Genomic DNA, 18,661 nt, shown 5'->3' with positions numbered 1-18,661 from the left:
TGGCTACAGGGAATCAGATTCATAACTATAGTAGTAGTAGGTGTCTCAGTGAAGCAGAGGTTATCATAGAGACTGTCTATATCAACAGTCATTGGAGAACCCCCTGTACAGCTAAGTTTCTAAAATCTTGGTTGTGGCAGCTTCTGGAAAAGAAAGGTCAGGTAAGGATTTGGTCAGTTTCATCTGTGCTCTGCCATCATTAGCAAGTTACATAGTTACACCAGAATCTGTTTTACATAGAATTTGAGCAAAGGAGAGACTGCAGCTGAGTGACTTCTTCCAAAGGTATAGTAATAGCTCATAGAATGGGAATATCTTGCAAAACAGAACAGTAGTCCAGGTTATCCCACTGGGGCAAAGCAGTCACCTTTTGGTGAGATGCCAGGCCCAAACAAGGGAAGTTCTGGTGATGGAAAGAATGGCAACAGGGCAGCTGCTGATAACCAAAGAAGATATTCTTGAGAATAAATCAAAGGATCTAAGAAAGAACATCAGTCAAAAGAACAAGGGATTTGATACAATGCAATCCTAACTCTCCAGGCCTTCATAATGATTTAAGCTAAGAATATGAAGAAACACACACACAAGATTACACATAAACATACTTAAAAAAAAAATCAAAGAGGTATCCTACCCATGTAAACCTTGCTGGATGAAACCTTCCCACTTTTAATTAACTGGCCACCATAAGAATGAATGGCATGCCCAGTATTACACTTTTTCTTCCTTTCATTCTTATTTACACACAAGCAGAAATCATGTACTTTTTCTTTCAAGAAATCAGCAAAAAAAATTCTTAATGCCATAAATAAGAGTTGAAATGCTCTTTAAAAACATTTAATACCAGCTACATTATAATTTTGATATGTATGGATACAAATAAAACATTATGAAAATGAAGTAGATCAATTTCCATTTCATTAAATTATAGAACATTTTGGCCAAAAGGAATTTCAAGAAGCATCTAACGTAGGGAAGTGACTTGCCTGAAGTCACACAGCTAGTTCATTGGCTGAAGTCTTATAAGTAAATTGCTGGATTGTCAATCCAGTGCTTTCTCCACTACACCTTGTAGCCTCCTGGTTCCTATCTTCCAGTTTGAAATTTAAAGGAGGCATAACTGCATCACACTAACTAAAATGAACATTTACGAGAAGACACAAATAGTTTGTGTTTTGAATAACAGTAAAGAGAAAAGTAGAGAGGGTAAACATTTAAGCAAAGAACTTCACGAAATGCTTAGATTTCCTTGATAAATGACATAAAAGGAGCAATAAAGGCAAGAGTTATAGACACAAATTTTGGCCTGGAAAAAAGCAAAATGCTAGAAAGGATCAAATGGATTAACAGGCTATGTACAGGATTGCCTAAACTGAGTGTAAGGGTTTAAGAGAAGAATAAGGGGAAATATAAAACTTTATTGAGAACTGGTATATTGGTACTTAAATTTATAAAGACTTCCATTTTTAGAAAAATTATAAGCTAAACAACGTATTTTCTCTATTATCTTTGACAAGTCATACAGTGTTTTGCACAGGCTAGAATGAGTCCTAACTGCTGAAAGATCTACTATAAAGTTTGTATATTTTAGTACAAAAGGATTAGAAGTTAAAGTTCTTTCTGTTCTCACCTTTAAATAGTTCAGGTGATAATCCAAAAGAACAGTGGCATTAGCGATGCTGTCCTTTGTTCCCACAAAAACAAATGGTACCATACCCTGAAAAAGAAATTGTAACAATGATCCTATAAAATTAATGACAGATTAATCTGAAAAATGCAAGTAACGACTAATTCCCTAGCACAGGATCTGGTGAATAGTAGGTACACAAATGTTTGCTGTAAATATAAATCAATATATGAAAACAAAAGTAGTTGATATACTACTTTATACATCTACTATGAATACGAATAGATCAATAGTAACCTCTTAAACATATCAGATTATTATAAAGACTAGTATTCAGTATTAGCAAAATCACAAAATGTATAATTCAAAATTATACAAGCTTTAGCATGAGATGTATGAACAAAATTAGCAGTATAAGATGCTCTAATTCATTTACAAAAGGCCTTATCCTGATCAATTTTTTGGGGGCTTTTTTGGTTTGTTTTTGAGACAGGGTCTTTTTATTCTGTTGTCCAGGCTGGAGTGCAGTGGCATGATAATGGCTTGCTGTAGCCTTGACCTCCTTGGGCCCTAGGTGTTCCTCCCACCTCAGCCTCCTGAATAGCTGGGACTACACGTGCATGCCACCATACCCAGCTAATTTTTGTATTTTTTGTAGAGAAGGGGTATCGCCACATTGCCCAAGTTGGTCTCGAACTCCTGGGCTCAGGCGATCTGCCTGCCTTGGCCTCCCAAAGTGTTGGGATTACAGGCATGAGCCACTGCACCTGGCCGATCAAATTCTTTAAAAAAATCAAAATGAAATACCAAGGGTACAAAAGTAAAAAGTAAATCATTTCTGCTAACCAAGTAAAACAGTACACACAAAATACAAACAAAAACATCAGGATAAAAATGCACTGAATAATCTGTGAGACAAAAAAAATAGGTACACTGACAAGCGTTAAGTTTTATTAAGCCCATACACAGTTCAATAATGTACTCAGAAAATTTTAAAAGGCTGAATCACAAGGGAAGTTTGAACTTCTCTCTATGGACACTACTTAATATAAGAACAGATTTTTAAAAGGCATATGCTAAATGTCTGTACTCCTAGCCCATATATATATATATATATATATATAAAATGAGGGAAAAAAAACGACTTCTTGTCACAAGTTATAGCGAAACCTAGACACAATTGTGCAAATTATTAACTGGCAATTCATTTCTGCATGTTGGGTGTTTCTCCAACAAGCTTTATTTGTTACAAAGCCTTTAACTGTATTATTTCCCAAAATACCATGTGATGGAATGAATGCTACACCCTTCCCTCTGGGTCAAACATCACCAAACTAAGCTTTAAAATCCTATGTAATAGATTTAGTTAGATTGACTTTGGAGCAAATTATTTACGAATATCTTTTCTTGCAACGTTTAAACTGTTGGAGTACCCCAAGGGCCACTCTAATTTAAGCACTTCACGAGTAGACCTGAATAGTAAATTAAAATGAAGAAAGGCAAGAATTGACTGATGGCCTTCAATATGGACACCAGAAAAAAGTTCCTCCTTGTTCTGGGATAATGGGCTGCCCGGTAATGAGACATATCCAATCTACTTGCCGTTATAGTTCTCTTTGTAAAATGGCACCTTTGCTTTTAATCCATGAGTTCACAACATTTTTTCCATAAACAGTTCTCACGAGCTCTCCCTGCCCTCAAGGAACTTACAATGTGGTTGAGGAGATCAACAAATAAACATCTATGTTTAAGTGCTATGCTAGGGCTGAGCACATTGCAAAACAGAAGGGGAAGGCTCTTGAACCAGCCATGGCGGTGGGGATCTTTGGCAAGTACACAAGGAAAGCTTTGTAAGGAATAAAGTCAAAATGAAGTGACAAGTGGAGGAGAAAAAGCGTTCCAGGCAGAGTAAACCTCTACATACGTCTAGAAGCAACATAAGCATGAGAATGTTCAGAGAACTCAAAGTACTTCAGTATGGCTTAAGCGTCTCTAGAGTGCAAGGGAGAAGATAATTTAGACATGATACTGGACAAGTAACTGGGAAAAGCCTTACAAGCGGCATGAAGGTGTTTAAGCTTTAACTCCGGGGCAATGGATCCACATACCCACAAACACTCCTCCCTCCAGTCCCTAATCCTGATGATCTTTTGTAATCTTTCTTAACAAGGGGAATAAACATTAAAATATAAACTGAAAGTGTACTTCTCAAGGAATGTTCTCCTACCTGCCAAGCCTTGAGTTCAGGTTTCTGGGATTCCCCTGCTACAACTGATGAAGCCACTAACACCTAAAGCAGTATAAGGAATGCAAGGGATGTCATTAACTATAACAAATGATACACAGAAGCCTGAACGCAGGACTTTCACTGCAGGACTTTTAAACCGATTTCTAAATAGATTAGTTCAGAAAATTAGTTTCTAAAATATGGTTTTAAGTAGTAACTAATGCATCTAACAGAAGGTGTATTTTGAGCTACAATACCTGGAAAATTTAAAGAAAGAAGGCATGGAAAAAAGCCCACTGTCAAAAGAAAAATGTGACCACTAAATGCAACCCCATTATTCTGTGTTTACAGCATAAGATTTGTCACTGTGAATAAATTGAAAAGTATGTATCACATTAATATGTAGTATCTCATAAACTGGCAATCACATTTGAAAAAAAAAAAAATAGAACATCAGTAGCCTACAAGTCTAACCAGAGAAAAAACCCAAAATACCAATTGTGACATCTGAGACAAATTTCTTTTATTGTAATTCAAAGTGACAAGTAATTCTTACCCTCTGGACTTTTGTACTGTTAGGTTGAGAAAAATGGGTGCTGTTTTCCTTTATATCTAAATGTTTTTTTTCTTCTGGGGCATTAGGTCCAACCCTTGAATTATTGGAAGGAAGGGAATTTGGTGGCATAATTTCCTTGGTAAAAAACAGAAAACACAAAAAAGAAAAAAAGGGCCAATTTAAAACTTTATTTAGCTCTATTAATGTTATCAATCATATTTTTTAAAGATGTAAATTATAAACAGTTTTGGTTTATAAAATTACAGAATACAAATTATATACAGAAAAAAAGATTTGACTTTAGCTAAAAGAATCTTTCAAAAAGAAAGCTAGACAATATGTGAAAATTATGGCTCTTTGAGGAGACAGTATCTTAAGAGTACTATTGCACAGAAAGGTGCATCCTCACCTCTCTACCCCATGCAAATACTTTAAAAGCTGCTACAAAAAGCATATATTTATGAAGATAAAAGGGTTATAGAATTTAAAGGTAAGGAGGATGGGGAAGAGATATTAAGCACAGAAATAAATTTAAAGCACACAGAATAAACACATATACTACACAATCCCCAAACTAAAAAAGTGAAAAGATAAAAGCCAGAAAACCTACGTTCCAATTTTGCCTTTGTCAGCAACATTAACATTTACAAAGTGCTTTAAAAAGCATTTATATATATATATTATTTTACTAAATTGTTATTAACACTCAACCCAGTGATGTATGTCTCATATTTAAAAATTTATAACTACCCATTTTAAAGATTAGGAAAAAGGAATTCAATAAAGTGACTAATCCAAACTCACAGCATTAGAGTACAGAGAGGGGCCATTATCTACAACTATGACATTAATTACAGCAGGCATGCTTGATAATCAGAATATTTGCATTTACTTTATGCACATATTAGAGGTCTTCAACATATCACATAAAAAAAACTTTTACTATTAGACAAGCCACAAAGTATTTGTACTGGAACATACCTCTTCTTGTGGAACATTTTTCTCATTTTCAGCCTCAATCCTCACCCTCACAACTCCTGACTTATCCACAATCTCCTGAATCAGCTTTCCGTTTTTTCCTATTACTTTGCCTAAGAAATAAATAAATAAAGTTTGGTTTTAAAAACACATACCTTAAAGCAGTAAGCACAGCCCTACTGTAAACTATGACATTCATATAGATAGACATTTTTATGTGTATGTGTACGTATTGAATTGTAAGATTTCAAAACCAAAGTAGAGACTCTTTTCAACAAGATGGTTAATCTGGTTTTCTGTTTCATTAGGACATCATTGTTTAAACTCCTTTGGTCAGGTACCAGAGTTGATTAATGCTTGCAAACTGATTGGGTAATTTTGAATTTTTAAGGCAGTTCAAAGATAGCCTCTCATTTTTGCACAAAAGGGTACGCTTTAAACTTGCTGGTACTGTGGTATGTATCATTCTTTCTGCAAAGTTCTATAAAAAGAATTAAGAAAAAAGGAGAGATAATGGGAAATATATTCACTTATTCAATACTTTCCATTCTTATCTGTACCTGATTTAAATCTGCTTCTTTGTCCATGGTATTTTCAGAATTCTGTATGGAAGGCACATTTATAAAAGATAATCTAAGTTCGAAAGTGGCTTAAGCAGCTATACATACATCCAAAAGGAATACAAATTCTTCAAGGTCAATGTGTTAACAGAGTATCACTCCTGTGCATTACTTATAAACTTTAGCAATGGATTAAAAAGTGAAGGGATTAGTCACAGAGTAAAAGATTAAGAAAACCCACTTTAAGATAACTCAAAACCACAATGAAAAAACTTAAAACCAGTTTAAGTATTTTTCAGTAACATCTATTAAAACTTGAGATTTCAAGTACCAATAAAAAATAGGTACTTGATCATTTTCCTTATTTTGTAAAATTCAATCATATACATTACTGGAAAATGGCTGCTTTCATAAGCATCATCGCACATGAGTGTTAAAGCAAGACATTACAAACTTAAGAATTACTAACTCTAGAAATGTATATGTGAACTACATCTGATTCTGAGGGCTCACCCAAGGTACCTAAGTACCCTTATATTGGCCACATCCACCAAATGCTTGCCCTCACCATCTCATCTTCCATGTTTTCCTTTTTGCCTTTAAAGGCAAAGCTCAAGGCAAAGTTGGGGGAAAAGATGGAAGCGAAAATTTGCTCTGAGCCAATGCTAGATAAGAACTCAGTGAAAAGCCTTCTCACAAAAAATTCTTGTGGCTCTTGTAATCAGAGCATAGCTTTGACACTCTTGCCGTGTGTGGCTGCCTCATTCACCCCTAGAAACTCTTTGACTAGTCATAGAACAGAACTGACACCATTAAATCAGGATTCTTGGTCTAGGTCCTGTCAATTATTTCTGCTCTTCTACAATGAAAAGGGGAAAGGTGAGGTGAGAGAAGCTACTTGGAGTCTTCACACAGTTTGATTTTAATCTGCAACACTTATATTTTCATGAATTAATGTTGACTTTAATAAAGATCTAAGTGAGTTACCAAAATGAAAAATGAGATTTTGGGATGTTTTTATTAAGATAATGTCTTAACTATCCTAAGTACTGTGTGTTAACTATAGCGGACTGGTTATACCAATTCATTCTGAGTGAGTGAAGAATCATGAAAAGAAGATACATTAGTGCATATACTAAAGAGAGTTTGTGAAAAATAGAGATCACAAATAATGTTGGTTGACTCAAACAAAACGCATGCGAAACTGATTATGACACCTCTCTAAAGATCTGCCTTGCCCAAAATCTTACATAAAATGCTTTCTGAAAATTCCCAACATTCCCAGTGTTGCAGTGGACCATCTCTAAAACAGAATTATCTCATTTTACTAACTAGAAACAACAAAACAAAAACAAGGCTGATTTACTTTAGCAGTCTTTCTGGTTATTTCTGAGATCCTCTTCTTTCCAGGTAACCACAGGTAGAATCTACTTTTAATATTTAATAGCAAATAATCCAATTCTACATTACACACTTATTTCCAAATCCCAAAGGGCAATTTACTATGATTCCATTCTACTGAAATGGAGTTGTTTTGAATAAGCTGAAGAACAGAGTCCCCTACTGTGTCCAGAATTGTCCCCTACTATATCTTCCCATTTAATTATCACATCAACTGTATGAGGTGGATACTATTATCACATTTGATAGGTAAAAAAAAGAAGTCTCAGGGGGGCTAAGACAGTGACCCACAGTCACACTGCCACCAAAGAATAAAGTAGGACTGAAATCCAGATCCAGCTCCAATGCCCAAGCACTCTCCCCACTACCATCATGCCACCTTCAAAACCAACTTTAATGAATCTGACACACAATTCTCTACTCATTTGCTATTAAAAAAAAAAAAAAAAAACCTACCGGCTCTTTTTCCATAAGAATTCCTAAATTTACAATAACCTTTCTAACTACAAAAGGTATGCAACTGCTTGACAAGCTGTAAAGAAGAAAATAAATATTATTCATCACCCGACTGTCTTGAGATTACCACTTTATCTTGTGCTATGCATACATTCTGTACACATACAATTGGTATGCAAGTTACCTTAGTAACATTACAAACACATTCTCCAGTTGTCTGTAGTATACAGTTGAGCTAACACTTCTGCATTATATCCCTACTATTTGTACTTTATCTTCAAGCTAATTTTCTTTGGAAGATACCATTTCTAGTGTTTGTTAATGACAAGGAAGATGTTTATGATTCTATGCTGACAAAAAAGCAGGCTAAATTAGCATCGAAACTACGTAAACAGAATGTATGAGAAGTCCTTGCTTTCTTCTTTAAAGTTTCCAAAGAAAATGTATTACTTTATATAAAATGGCCATGATCTCAAGTTTAAAAGATAAAACACATATAGGCAGTATGTCCCAATTTTATTTACAAATTAAAAACATATGTAGCTTTCTTGATAAAACTGCACCTGGTTTTGATATGTTCTACTAAAGATATCTGCAGCATTTAGGAGTATTGGTGAAGAGCTCCTAAATATTTGCTGATACTCACGATGGTGCTGGTCATAAAACAGTACTCAAGTCAAAATGAAGAATTACTATTGACTTTGCAGAAAGTCCCAGAGACATTTGAAGTTTCTTCTAGCTTTGGAACTTTTTAGATTTAAGTAACCTATGTTCAGATCTTCAACCCTGAGATAATTAAAATGAATGCTATCATTTTATAGTCCCATGAGAAGGATCAAACACAAATCTACTTCAAATCATAAAGCCCCCAAATATCATTCACTTTGAAAAATTATTTAATTTTAAGATATAAAAAGTATACAGTAAGGAGGCTGGGCAAGATTTACCCTTTCAGGTATTAGTAGGTTTGAATTAGAAAAGCAATCTCTTTTGAGTATCTTCTGAAAATGTAACCTTTAAACATCATACTTACCAAATAATTTTTTGTATGCTAGAAGAACAGACCATATTTCAAAGACTATGTTTCAATTAAATGATACCCTCCAGTGAGAAAAAGTGGAATTCTATCACCATAAATAAACTAAAACATACCTAAACTTTGTTTTTGTACTATATGTCAACAGATACTTCTGACTTACCTACTAAGTTCCTTGGAACTTGTATGACATCTTCAGCAAATTCGAGAAAGCTTCTAGCTTTTTTCACTGCATCCTGATCCTAATAAAAGGGGAAAAGTTTTAAGACAAAAGATTAGCTAGCTGAAATACTTGTTTTGGGGAAAAAGAAAAAAACTATGCAGTAAAATATTTACCTCTCCATAAATATGAAATGTGCAGGTATCTTCATCTAGATCAATAGCAGTGACCCCAGGTACTTTTCTAGCTTGCTGAATATTAGCACCATGAGTACCAATAGCTAGACCCATCAGATCTTCTCTTACGATAAACTGTTCATGAAATCTCGAGGCAAGCTGCCTTGAACTCTGAAGAGAAATGCACGTCTGATAAATACACTTTATCAACTATCATGACAACTGTATTGAGGCCAGCCATGTAAATTATCTTGACCCTGTATATGAGGGGTCTATAAATTTTCAATAGTTTTAGTTAAAAACTAACAGGTTTTAGAAAATACCTCTCACAGTCTAAGTACTTTTTAGGTTACTAAAGGTCTATGACATTTTATGTTTTTGTTAATAGGAAGGAACTTATTGACATTTTCCAAGGTAACTGCTGAAAACTTATCTGCAAGGCTGCCTTAGTTAACCAATGACATCAACAATATAATAACTAAGAAGCAGGTCAAATGTTCCCCAATAAAAACCAGCTCACTCGGTCTGACAAACTCAATGTTACTTATTTAGGTAAAAAAAAATGTTTAAATATCATCTTTATAGAAAATTTTATTCGCTTCATTTTTATTAAAAGGTATCAGTATATATTTTCTGGAAATAGTGCTATTTTTCATTAGGTACTGTGGTCTAAACAGTCCGCTGTTGTGAAATGACATTAAAATGATACCTCCCTCAAAACCTAAGGAATCAAAAATTGTTGGTACAGTAGTTAAACTGAATAATCAAAAAATGTCAAAAATTAAACTCTTAGTAAGTAAGCATCTGAAAGCTAACATGAGACCAGAGTCTGTAAGACCTTGTGATCTGGATCCACAAGTATGATGAGCACTTGTAAATATTCAGTGATGACGAAACTAAGTTACACTGACATCCCAAACTTGTGGATAATCACTGTCTTTAAATACCATTACCAAAATTTAGTGTTTAGTTCTAGCATGCCATTAATGAAAACCAAACGTATTAGTGGCTCATGTTGAAAAATGGGAATTTCTTATAGGAACATGTAAATCTCTTTAATATTAGTAGTGAACAAAGACAGACATGCAAACTAGTTTCTCATTGTTCAATAGACCTGATAATTTGAATGAATGAATATAACTAGTATAAATAATTTAAAAGTGCAATATCCATTTTTTTTAGACTAGAGTAATAAAATCTATAAAATAATTCTAGGACTTTTCAAGAAGTCATGTTTTTGGAGTCCTGGTTCATTAATCTGGTTCATTCTTTTTCATTGATAATTCACTGATAAATGGTTAGCCAAAAGTATAATAGATCATTTAAGAATAATTTGATGTTTAAGAAGAGGCATATGAGTATATTTTCATAATATTCACAATCAAAGTAAGGAGGCAGTTCTGGGCTAAAAGTTATGAGAGAATCACTAAAGAAACCACAAAATTGTGAACACAGGGACATCAAGAAAGAATGAGAGCAAAGACCAGTGAAACAGCCCTCCATGGCCTTAAGAAAAAACAAAGTGGCAAAAGGAGATTAAACTATTCCCGTTCTTCTAAGAGTTCAGCATCATACATCAAGTTGGCAGGTGGCAAATTTCACAGGGTTTTTATAAGAACACAGTCTTGACTACCTTTTCTCTTAAAATGCAGTTTGGAACTCCTTTTTATCTTTACTATTTCAAATGTGTGGTGTTTTCCTTCTAATGAATAATGATGAGGAACTCTGGAATTTGACAGTAATATAGTAGAGCTGGCACATTCTTCTAAGATCCACTTAGTTTCTCTAGTAATGGATGGACGTACCAGACAGTTATCAACGAAAACAAATGTATGGTGATGAAAATTATTGGAGGATTAATAGAAGTAGATAAAATGCACCTTAAGAGACGAAATAGTAAGTTAGGGAAATAGCCTCTGGCGGGAATCTGAAGACAGGAGTTTTAAAGAATGACAACCAATTAGAATGAAGAAGTTCTATATCCTTTTAAACAAAGATAAACATACATAATGAAAGGAATATGATTAGATATTTAAATATTCTCTAGTATTTTTAATGACAACATGTTATATGGAAGAAGCATTGCCTCATTTTATTAGCAGCTTTGATAAACTTCTAGTAAAAGTAAAAGGACCAGAAGTCCCTTAATATACATAAGCTGCTGCTGAATTTTGAAACCTCAGGCATGGAAACTTTAGTATGATTATGCTTTGTATAATTTTCCAACTATAGAACCTAAGGAATTGTTAAGAAGCAGTAAATAAATAACAAGCTCCCCATATTCAAGTTGTAGAACGATACAGTTATCGTTCCTAGGTAGCCTTACAAGCAGTGCTAGGGAAAGTGACATACCTCCAGCTGCTTACTAGCTTCTTCATTTCTCAGTATCAGAGACAACTTAGTGCGCAGACTCCGAAAGTGCATGTCAATCAGCATATGCGCTCGCTTTGAGGTGACTTCACTGATGGACTAAATGATTTAAATTAACAACATTATTATTAAGGCAATTGCCCCAGACAAATTAAACCAAAAATAAACAACTCGAAAATGCTCACCAAAATGACAAGCTGATAATTTTCTGGATCATAAGTTACAGAAAAGGCACCAACTGCCTTTTTAAAGTCCTTATGTGCCGACTCTTTGGCACACCTAGAAATTAAAAAAAAAAAATTAAGATGAATAATTACCAACTACTGACATAAATAAATGCAGATAGATTTACATGTGTAAGAATCATGGATTCATATTAAATTTGATTTACGCAAAATAAGCTATATCCATTTAGAAGCTTAGCTCCTTTTTCTGTACATCTCTGAAGTACAGCTTAGATTACCAAAGGAGACATACTCAGGGGAACCACTCTACACTACAGGTTTCCTGATTTCAGTTACATACAAGTCAGTAGTTTTCTTAAGTCAACTATTGAAAACTTTTGGAGATAGCTACCTACAGGGTAACTGATTTCTTTCTTTTTTTCTTGTCGCAGGCCTTTTTTTTTCTCTTTTTTTTTTTTTTTTTTAAATTTTTAGTTTTTGTGGGTACATAGTAGGTATATATAGTGTGTGTGTGTGTGTATATATATATATATACACACACACACATAGTAGGTATATATATTTATGGGGCATATGAGAGGTTTTGATACAGGCATGCAATATGAAATAAGCACATCATGGAGAATGGGGTAAGAAACTGCTAAACAACTTGAGGGAGAGAAGGAAACATATGAACCAGAAGGCACAAAAATTTACACACATACACAATCTCTAGAAAAGGGAGGATTTCTATGTATTCTGAACTGCAATTTAATGTTCAACAACATGTCCAAATCAAATGTACTGTATTCACTTGATAAAATCTGCAAAAAAAAATGCATCTCTTCTATAGTCTTTAATCATTATTCCAGATCAAGGATTGTAAGATGAGATGACTTTTTAAAGCTTCTTTGGCTCTACTTATTACACATTTATCTGAAAACATTTTAGGTAAAAGAGAAAAAAACAGGAGAAATTATTTAGTCTATAATTTAGTTTGTGACTTATGACAGAATTATCACATTTGTTTGATCCATTTTTAAATCTTAGAATGAACAAAGTTAGTTTAGAAAACAAATGTACATTATGTACATCAGCCATGTGTGTAGCCAAGTAAGTTTAATCAAGTGCAAGGTTGCCTTGATTCTATAAGTAGGAAAAGCTAAATAAGTTTTTCCCCCACTGCTCTTGCAAACCAAACCATTTTTGCCAAAGTCCACCAAATTTAAAATCAATTTCTAGTATTTTAAAATTTATATTCTTTTAAACTAATTGCATATTACTTCCAAGTTCTCAGCATTTCTTGTGTATCAACTTACATTTGTCGTAAGTCTTCTGGCACATCCAGCTTGATCTTATGGAAAGTATCTTTTGTGGCAGGTTTGTTGGGATTAACTGATCTTAGACGTTCAATTGTGACAATTTCATTGTAAGTTGCATCACATGCTGCATATTCTATCACATAAAACTGAGAAATAAATAAAAGTCACTCCTAATTACAATTTTTAAAGTAAGAGTAAGAAGAGTAAGACGTTCTCCCTATTCAGTTATTTTAAAATAAATTATCTATGGGAAAAAATTTATAACCAACTGAAACATACTGAACAAATAGTGAAAACATTTTAATTACTCAAAATTAGATATTACTTCAAAATAGAAATCCATATGGAAATGTACAACCTGGGTTTAAAAAAAGGAAATAGTATAAGAAAAAAAATTAAATAGGCATTTTCCTACCTCACCCTTTATCATCCTCACTTTAGCTAACCACCAACAGCAAGGCTCTTTTTCATTTGCTCTGGAATACACCTACACAAAAATTACAACACAGAATATTTCATGATTAACATAATTTTGAAATCTGCAGATTATCAGACAGCGAGGAAATTTTCTTAAAATGCCCCTAGGTGTCTTTAAAATCACATCATGTATCTTTAACCAAATTGTAACCCTGTCTATGTACCCCTAGGCAGAGATACATAATCAGAAACTACCTGAGATTGCTTTGAAGCTCCTCGTAAAAATCAGTTTTCCTATATTTCTGTTCTAATTCAGCAATAGTTAGTGCTCTGAAAATAGACGCTAATACAACCACACTTTCCTTGGGTACTCAGCGAGTTACAAAAATGTATCTCAAAATGTATAAACTTATTTTTCATTCTAGTAACCAAAAATTGACTGAAAGTTACTGACCATGCCCTACTGTCTTGTTGCTTCGTCACTAAATAAGTAAGACCACTGAACATTCAGCCCACTAAGGACACCACTCTGGCATTCACATCTCCTGGAACTAAATGGACAGATCCTTGGTCACTCTCTGGTCTCCTGCTTCCTCTCCACTAAAACGGACAACTTCATGGTGGCAATCCTCTGGATATCACCTTCCTGGTCTGTCACACACTGCAGATCAGTTCTTCTAACTCATCTCTTTGGTGACCACTTTAAAGTTCACTTAAGACGTACAGCATGGAATCTTTCATGAAGACCCTAACAAATCAAGGTTAACAGGAAAAGAGACAATAGAGTATATATGGAGAGAGAGACAGAGATACTCAGAAGCAGAAAACAGAAACAGGAAAGACAAGGGGGATGAGGACATGAGGCCAAGAAAGGTACAGAGTCTAGGGGTGACAAGTGAGTAAAAGCTCGAGCTTGCCTCCCTTTTACAACCAAAGTTAATGATCACACAATACAGTGACTGAATACAACTTAACATACCTTTCCCTCTTGCTTCCATCTTTCTCAACTACTCTAGCCACAGAAATTACCTCAGCAAATCGGTGAGGTCATCCTAGCAATGGTATCTCATTGGTCCCCATTTGTCAAGTGACCAAGCAGGGGAGAAAAAGTCCCTTTCATCTCTCCATCAAATTCTGGGTACTCCTAATATAGACCAAAGACCTGGGCCTTGCCTTCAGAGAGCTTACAGTCTCCTGGGGAAGTGGACAGCTAAGTATACAAAGTGTTTTTGTTCCCTATTAAGATCCCTTGCAAAACCAAGCCCAGCTGCTTAAACCTAGTAGAGATTGCTTACATTTTTGGAAAATAAATAACACTTTATCCTATGTCCACTTTAAAACTGTAGAGAGAAAAACACAGGCCTGGACATTGACAGACCTTCCCTGACTACTCTCTAAAACAGCAATCCTGCCCTATATCACCTTTCATTTTCTCCCTTTTTTTTTTTCTTCGTTAAGACTCACATCTGTCACATTAGCTATCCTCACTGGAATGTGATTTCATCAAAGGCAGAAGATTCTGTCCTGTTTTTGCTACACCTTTACTACCTAGTGCAGCAAATAAGAATTCAAGCACCAGCTGGGCACGGTGGCTCACGCCTGTAAATCCCAGAACTTTGGGAGGCTGAGGCGGGTGGATCACCTGAGGACAGGAGTTCGAGACCAGCCTGACCAACATGGTGAAACCCCACCTCTACTAAAAATATAAAAATTACCTGGGTGCAGTGGTGGGCACCTGTAATCCCAGCTACTCAGGAGGCCGAGGCAGGAGAATCGCTAGAACCCAGGAGACAGAGGTTGCAGTGAGCCAAGATTGTGCCACTGCACTCCTGGGCAACAAGAGTGAGACTCCATCTCAAAAATAAAAATAAAAAAATAAAAATAAAGAACTGAAGGACAGGACTTAGAACCACTCTGCCTCACCTGCACAAATGTCTGCTAAGCCACATCCTTCATACTACAAATATTCATGGAACGGCAACTACTATTAACTAATAGTAAGGCATTATGCTTATTATCGTGGAAAAAAAAGAGAAGCAGCTCAAAATGGAGTATGTGAAAGGATACAAAGGAGACAGGATACCACACAAACTATGTAAGGCACTGTTAGTGCCTTAAATACAAAACCAATTTCTAATGGAGAAAGAAATCACAAGCACAACATTTCTGTTCACATGTTAGATCTCCATCGCACATTTTGGTCAAAGAGCTCAATGGGAGATAAGCAGGTAGTTCACGATATGCCCTATGAAAAAGAGATTTTACTAATATGTATTAACTAAAGCTTGTAGGTTTTTAAAAATACACCAAGAAGATTCACTGCTACTTAAAGAAATTCTAGTATACTACTCTGTAATAAAGCATGATTTCTTTCCTGTGTAAAATTAACTTTCATAACCCATTTTGCTTACAATGGGGACACAGTTGTAAACAAACGACATATTCAAAGATTCAGAAATTAAGGGAAGGAGAAAAGAATTACTAGTGGGCAAAGGAACTTGAGGCAGTGACTTTCAAATATATGCTCTGAGTACTGCTCAAGTAGCCAAATGTAAGCATCATGTATCATTTTGAATTATTAATAAGATGAGTCAGTCAAAAGCACATGTCCATTTCAACTGTAATTCTCAAAGTAATTTAAACAGTGTTAAAGACAAGGTATCCAAAAAAAAAAAAAAAAAAAAACACACCCCACACACACAGATAAATTAAATAACCCCACTCCTTCAGTGCTAAATGACTTTATGGCAGGGAAAACTCACCTCAACTTCATCACTTTCATTTATATCTTTATTATAACCTACAGGAGGTGGGAATCTGACATCATGGAATGGAATCTGCCTTTCAGGCTGCCAGCTGTAAATAAGCAAACATACAATTATTTAACATGCTTTTCATGTTTAACTGAAACAGTGACCACTCTGCCATCAACTTTCGGTTAAGCGTGACCCCTCTTTTTCTACTTTCAAGAAGCAAAAGCTTTAAAATCATCAGTTTTTGCTGAGTGGGACATAATGGCAATATAGTAACATTTCAGCAAAGTCTGCATGCAGCACAGCAGCCTACTCCCGTTTGGAATATTTCTCTAAACACAATACAGCAATATTATGATTTTCAAAACAAGTCTTCTTTCCAATAATTTCAACTTCTAAGAGCTTTAAACATAAGTCCACAACAGAAATTTCCTTCAATATTTGAATATTAGTACCAGTAATTGTTAGTAATATAAACATACTTCCACTTGCAGAAGAATTTTAACCACATTCCAAGGACCACAAAAACTGCCCTCTAATTCCCAAGCAAAATGGGGCTGTCAGCACATTAGCAATTCACAACTCACTTTTCCCCCTTTAAATTTTAGATCCCACGAGGTGGTCAATTCTTGCTGTGGGTAGCTGGATGCTGATCAGTATGACGTTATCAGCATGCACTGGGATGGTGGGGTCTCCTAAACCACAGAAACCCGATGGAGACAGCCTATAGGAGTTTAAGTTGCCTATGTTTTTAAATTTAAAATGATATTAAACAACTCTGAAAGATACCAAATTATTTTTTATATCCATAAAAATACAAAATATTAGGGCACGGTGGCTCAAACCTATAATCCCAGAGCTTTGGGAGGCTGAGGTGGGAGCACTGCTTCAGGCCAGGACTTCAAGAGCAGCCTGGGCAACAAGGTAGGATTTCATCTTTACAACAAATTATTTTAAAAAATAAAATTAGGTGTGGTGGTATGTGTCTATAGTCCCACCTACTTGGGAGGCTGAGGTGCGAGGATAGCTCAAGCTCAAGAGTTCAAGGTTACAGTGAGCCATGAGCATGCCACTGCACTCCAGCCTAGATGACAGAGTGAGACCCTGTCTTAAAATATATATATATTTTTTTATATATATAAAATATTAAAAGACAAACTTTGCAAAAACGCTGAGGATTCAACTTCCGAAGCAGTCACATCTGGGTTCTTTTTGGTGTTCTTCATTAGCAGATACTGAGATATGTTCTATGCATAATGTCAATGTTTTACCAAAGAGCTTTCTTAGTAAAATTCTATTGAGAAAAGTACTCGTTTTTGTTTAAAGAAGAGCTGTTATATAAGAGGGCAAATATTAAGTCAGAATTTGTGGAAATCTGATTAGGGCCTAAATTAACTAAACCCTCCTCTGAGTTATTATACATACCTAATAGATGTTACGGATTCATTGCTAAATTTGATTTTAAGGCATATAGTAATGTATAATATAACTTCTTGGTTCCAAATAAATAATTATTTTAAGTGTATACAGATAAAAATTCAAATTCCTTATTAAAAAATGTGAAATATGAGAACAGCTTTATGCTTTATGGAAGGTTTAGGAAGCACCTAAAAACAAAGCACCTAAAACAATATGGTATCAGTAACAGGAGCTTCTTCCTGATTGAAAGGAAAGAAAGGATAAATACAATCTGGCATTCTACAAAACACTGTTTTCGTTTTGTTTCTAACAGAAAACCAAAAAGGAAACACACAAGGAAGAGCAAAGAGATTACTTTGGTATAGACCTATTAAATCCTATTGATGTGCTCAAACCCAGTGTTGTATCGCAAACATACTCCATGAACACAAGTTTAAAAATCAATGATCTATTTCAAACTCCCAGGATGACAAAGAGCTTGAAGAGAAACTTTCATGCACATATGGTATAGGAGATAAATAATTAGAAGGTCCAAAGAGGAAATAATTTTAAGTTTATGGTAGAAATCTGACTGAAAACCAAAAAGAAGTGATCTGATAAATCAATGTATAAACTAGACAAATTCTTAAATGCATAGAGGAAATGAGTGTTTGCTTAATACTTTAGATTATAGACTACGAAAAACTAAGAGTAGCAAATAAAGACAACTCTCCCTTTATGGGAAACAGCATTTACCTAGTGATGTAAGTAAACAGATAAAGTGTATAATTGTAAGAAAAAAATACCCTCCAAGTTATCAAAGATTCCTCTGTTGGTATGATGCTGTTGTCTATTGTATGGCGATGGATACATGAAACGGCAAAGAGACAAATACTAAAACTTTTGGCTTTATGTGTTCAGGGAAAGGTATTCTATTATTCAAACTTGTATTTTGGTCTATGATTATTAGTCCAGAGCCAGAAATAGGGTTAGATACTTTTGATCTTTTTATCTCTGTCCCCCTACATGTGTTTCAGGCATCTAAGGATACTACTTTGTC

General features: G+C 34.8%; 1 protein-coding gene across 16 annotated transcripts in view; it reads right to left on the bottom strand.

The window, feature by feature from the left end:
• The window catches only part of FMR1 (Fragile X messenger ribonucleoprotein 1), a 38,759-nt gene that overhangs the window by 8,829 nt on the left and 11,269 nt on the right, over positions 1-18,661 (bottom strand). For 8 of the 16 annotated variants that reach the window (XM_015128359.3, XM_028842440.2, XM_015128360.3 and 5 more), the window contains exons 3-13: positions 16,213-16,306; positions 13,449-13,520; positions 13,031-13,179; positions 11,733-11,826; positions 11,530-11,646; positions 9,178-9,348; positions 9,005-9,083; positions 5,392-5,501; positions 4,411-4,545; positions 3,855-3,917; positions 1,631-1,717 (exon numbers count right to left, since the gene is read on the bottom strand). In XM_015128359.3, coding sequence (XP_014983845.1) covers positions 1,631-1,717; positions 3,855-3,917; positions 4,411-4,545; positions 5,392-5,501; positions 9,005-9,083; positions 9,178-9,348; positions 11,530-11,646; positions 11,733-11,826; positions 13,031-13,179; positions 13,449-13,520; positions 16,213-16,306 — 1,171 coding nt within the window. The remainder of the gene's footprint in view (positions 1-1,630; positions 1,718-3,854; positions 3,918-4,410; positions 4,546-5,391; positions 5,502-9,004; positions 9,084-9,177; positions 9,349-11,529; positions 11,647-11,732; positions 11,827-13,030; positions 13,180-13,448; positions 13,521-16,212; positions 16,307-18,661) is intronic. The other 8 variants (XM_015128363.3, XM_015128369.3, XM_028842442.2 and 5 more) reach the window with 1 other exon arrangement.

Source organism: Macaca mulatta, chromosome X, assembly GCF_049350105.2.
Source record: "Macaca mulatta isolate MMU2019108-1 chromosome X, T2T-MMU8v2.0, whole genome shotgun sequence".
NCBI lineage: Eukaryota > Metazoa > Chordata > Mammalia > Primates > Cercopithecidae > Macaca > Macaca mulatta.
The sequence above is the reverse complement of the archived record's forward strand: the minus strand, read 5'-3'. Positions and strand labels throughout refer to the sequence as shown.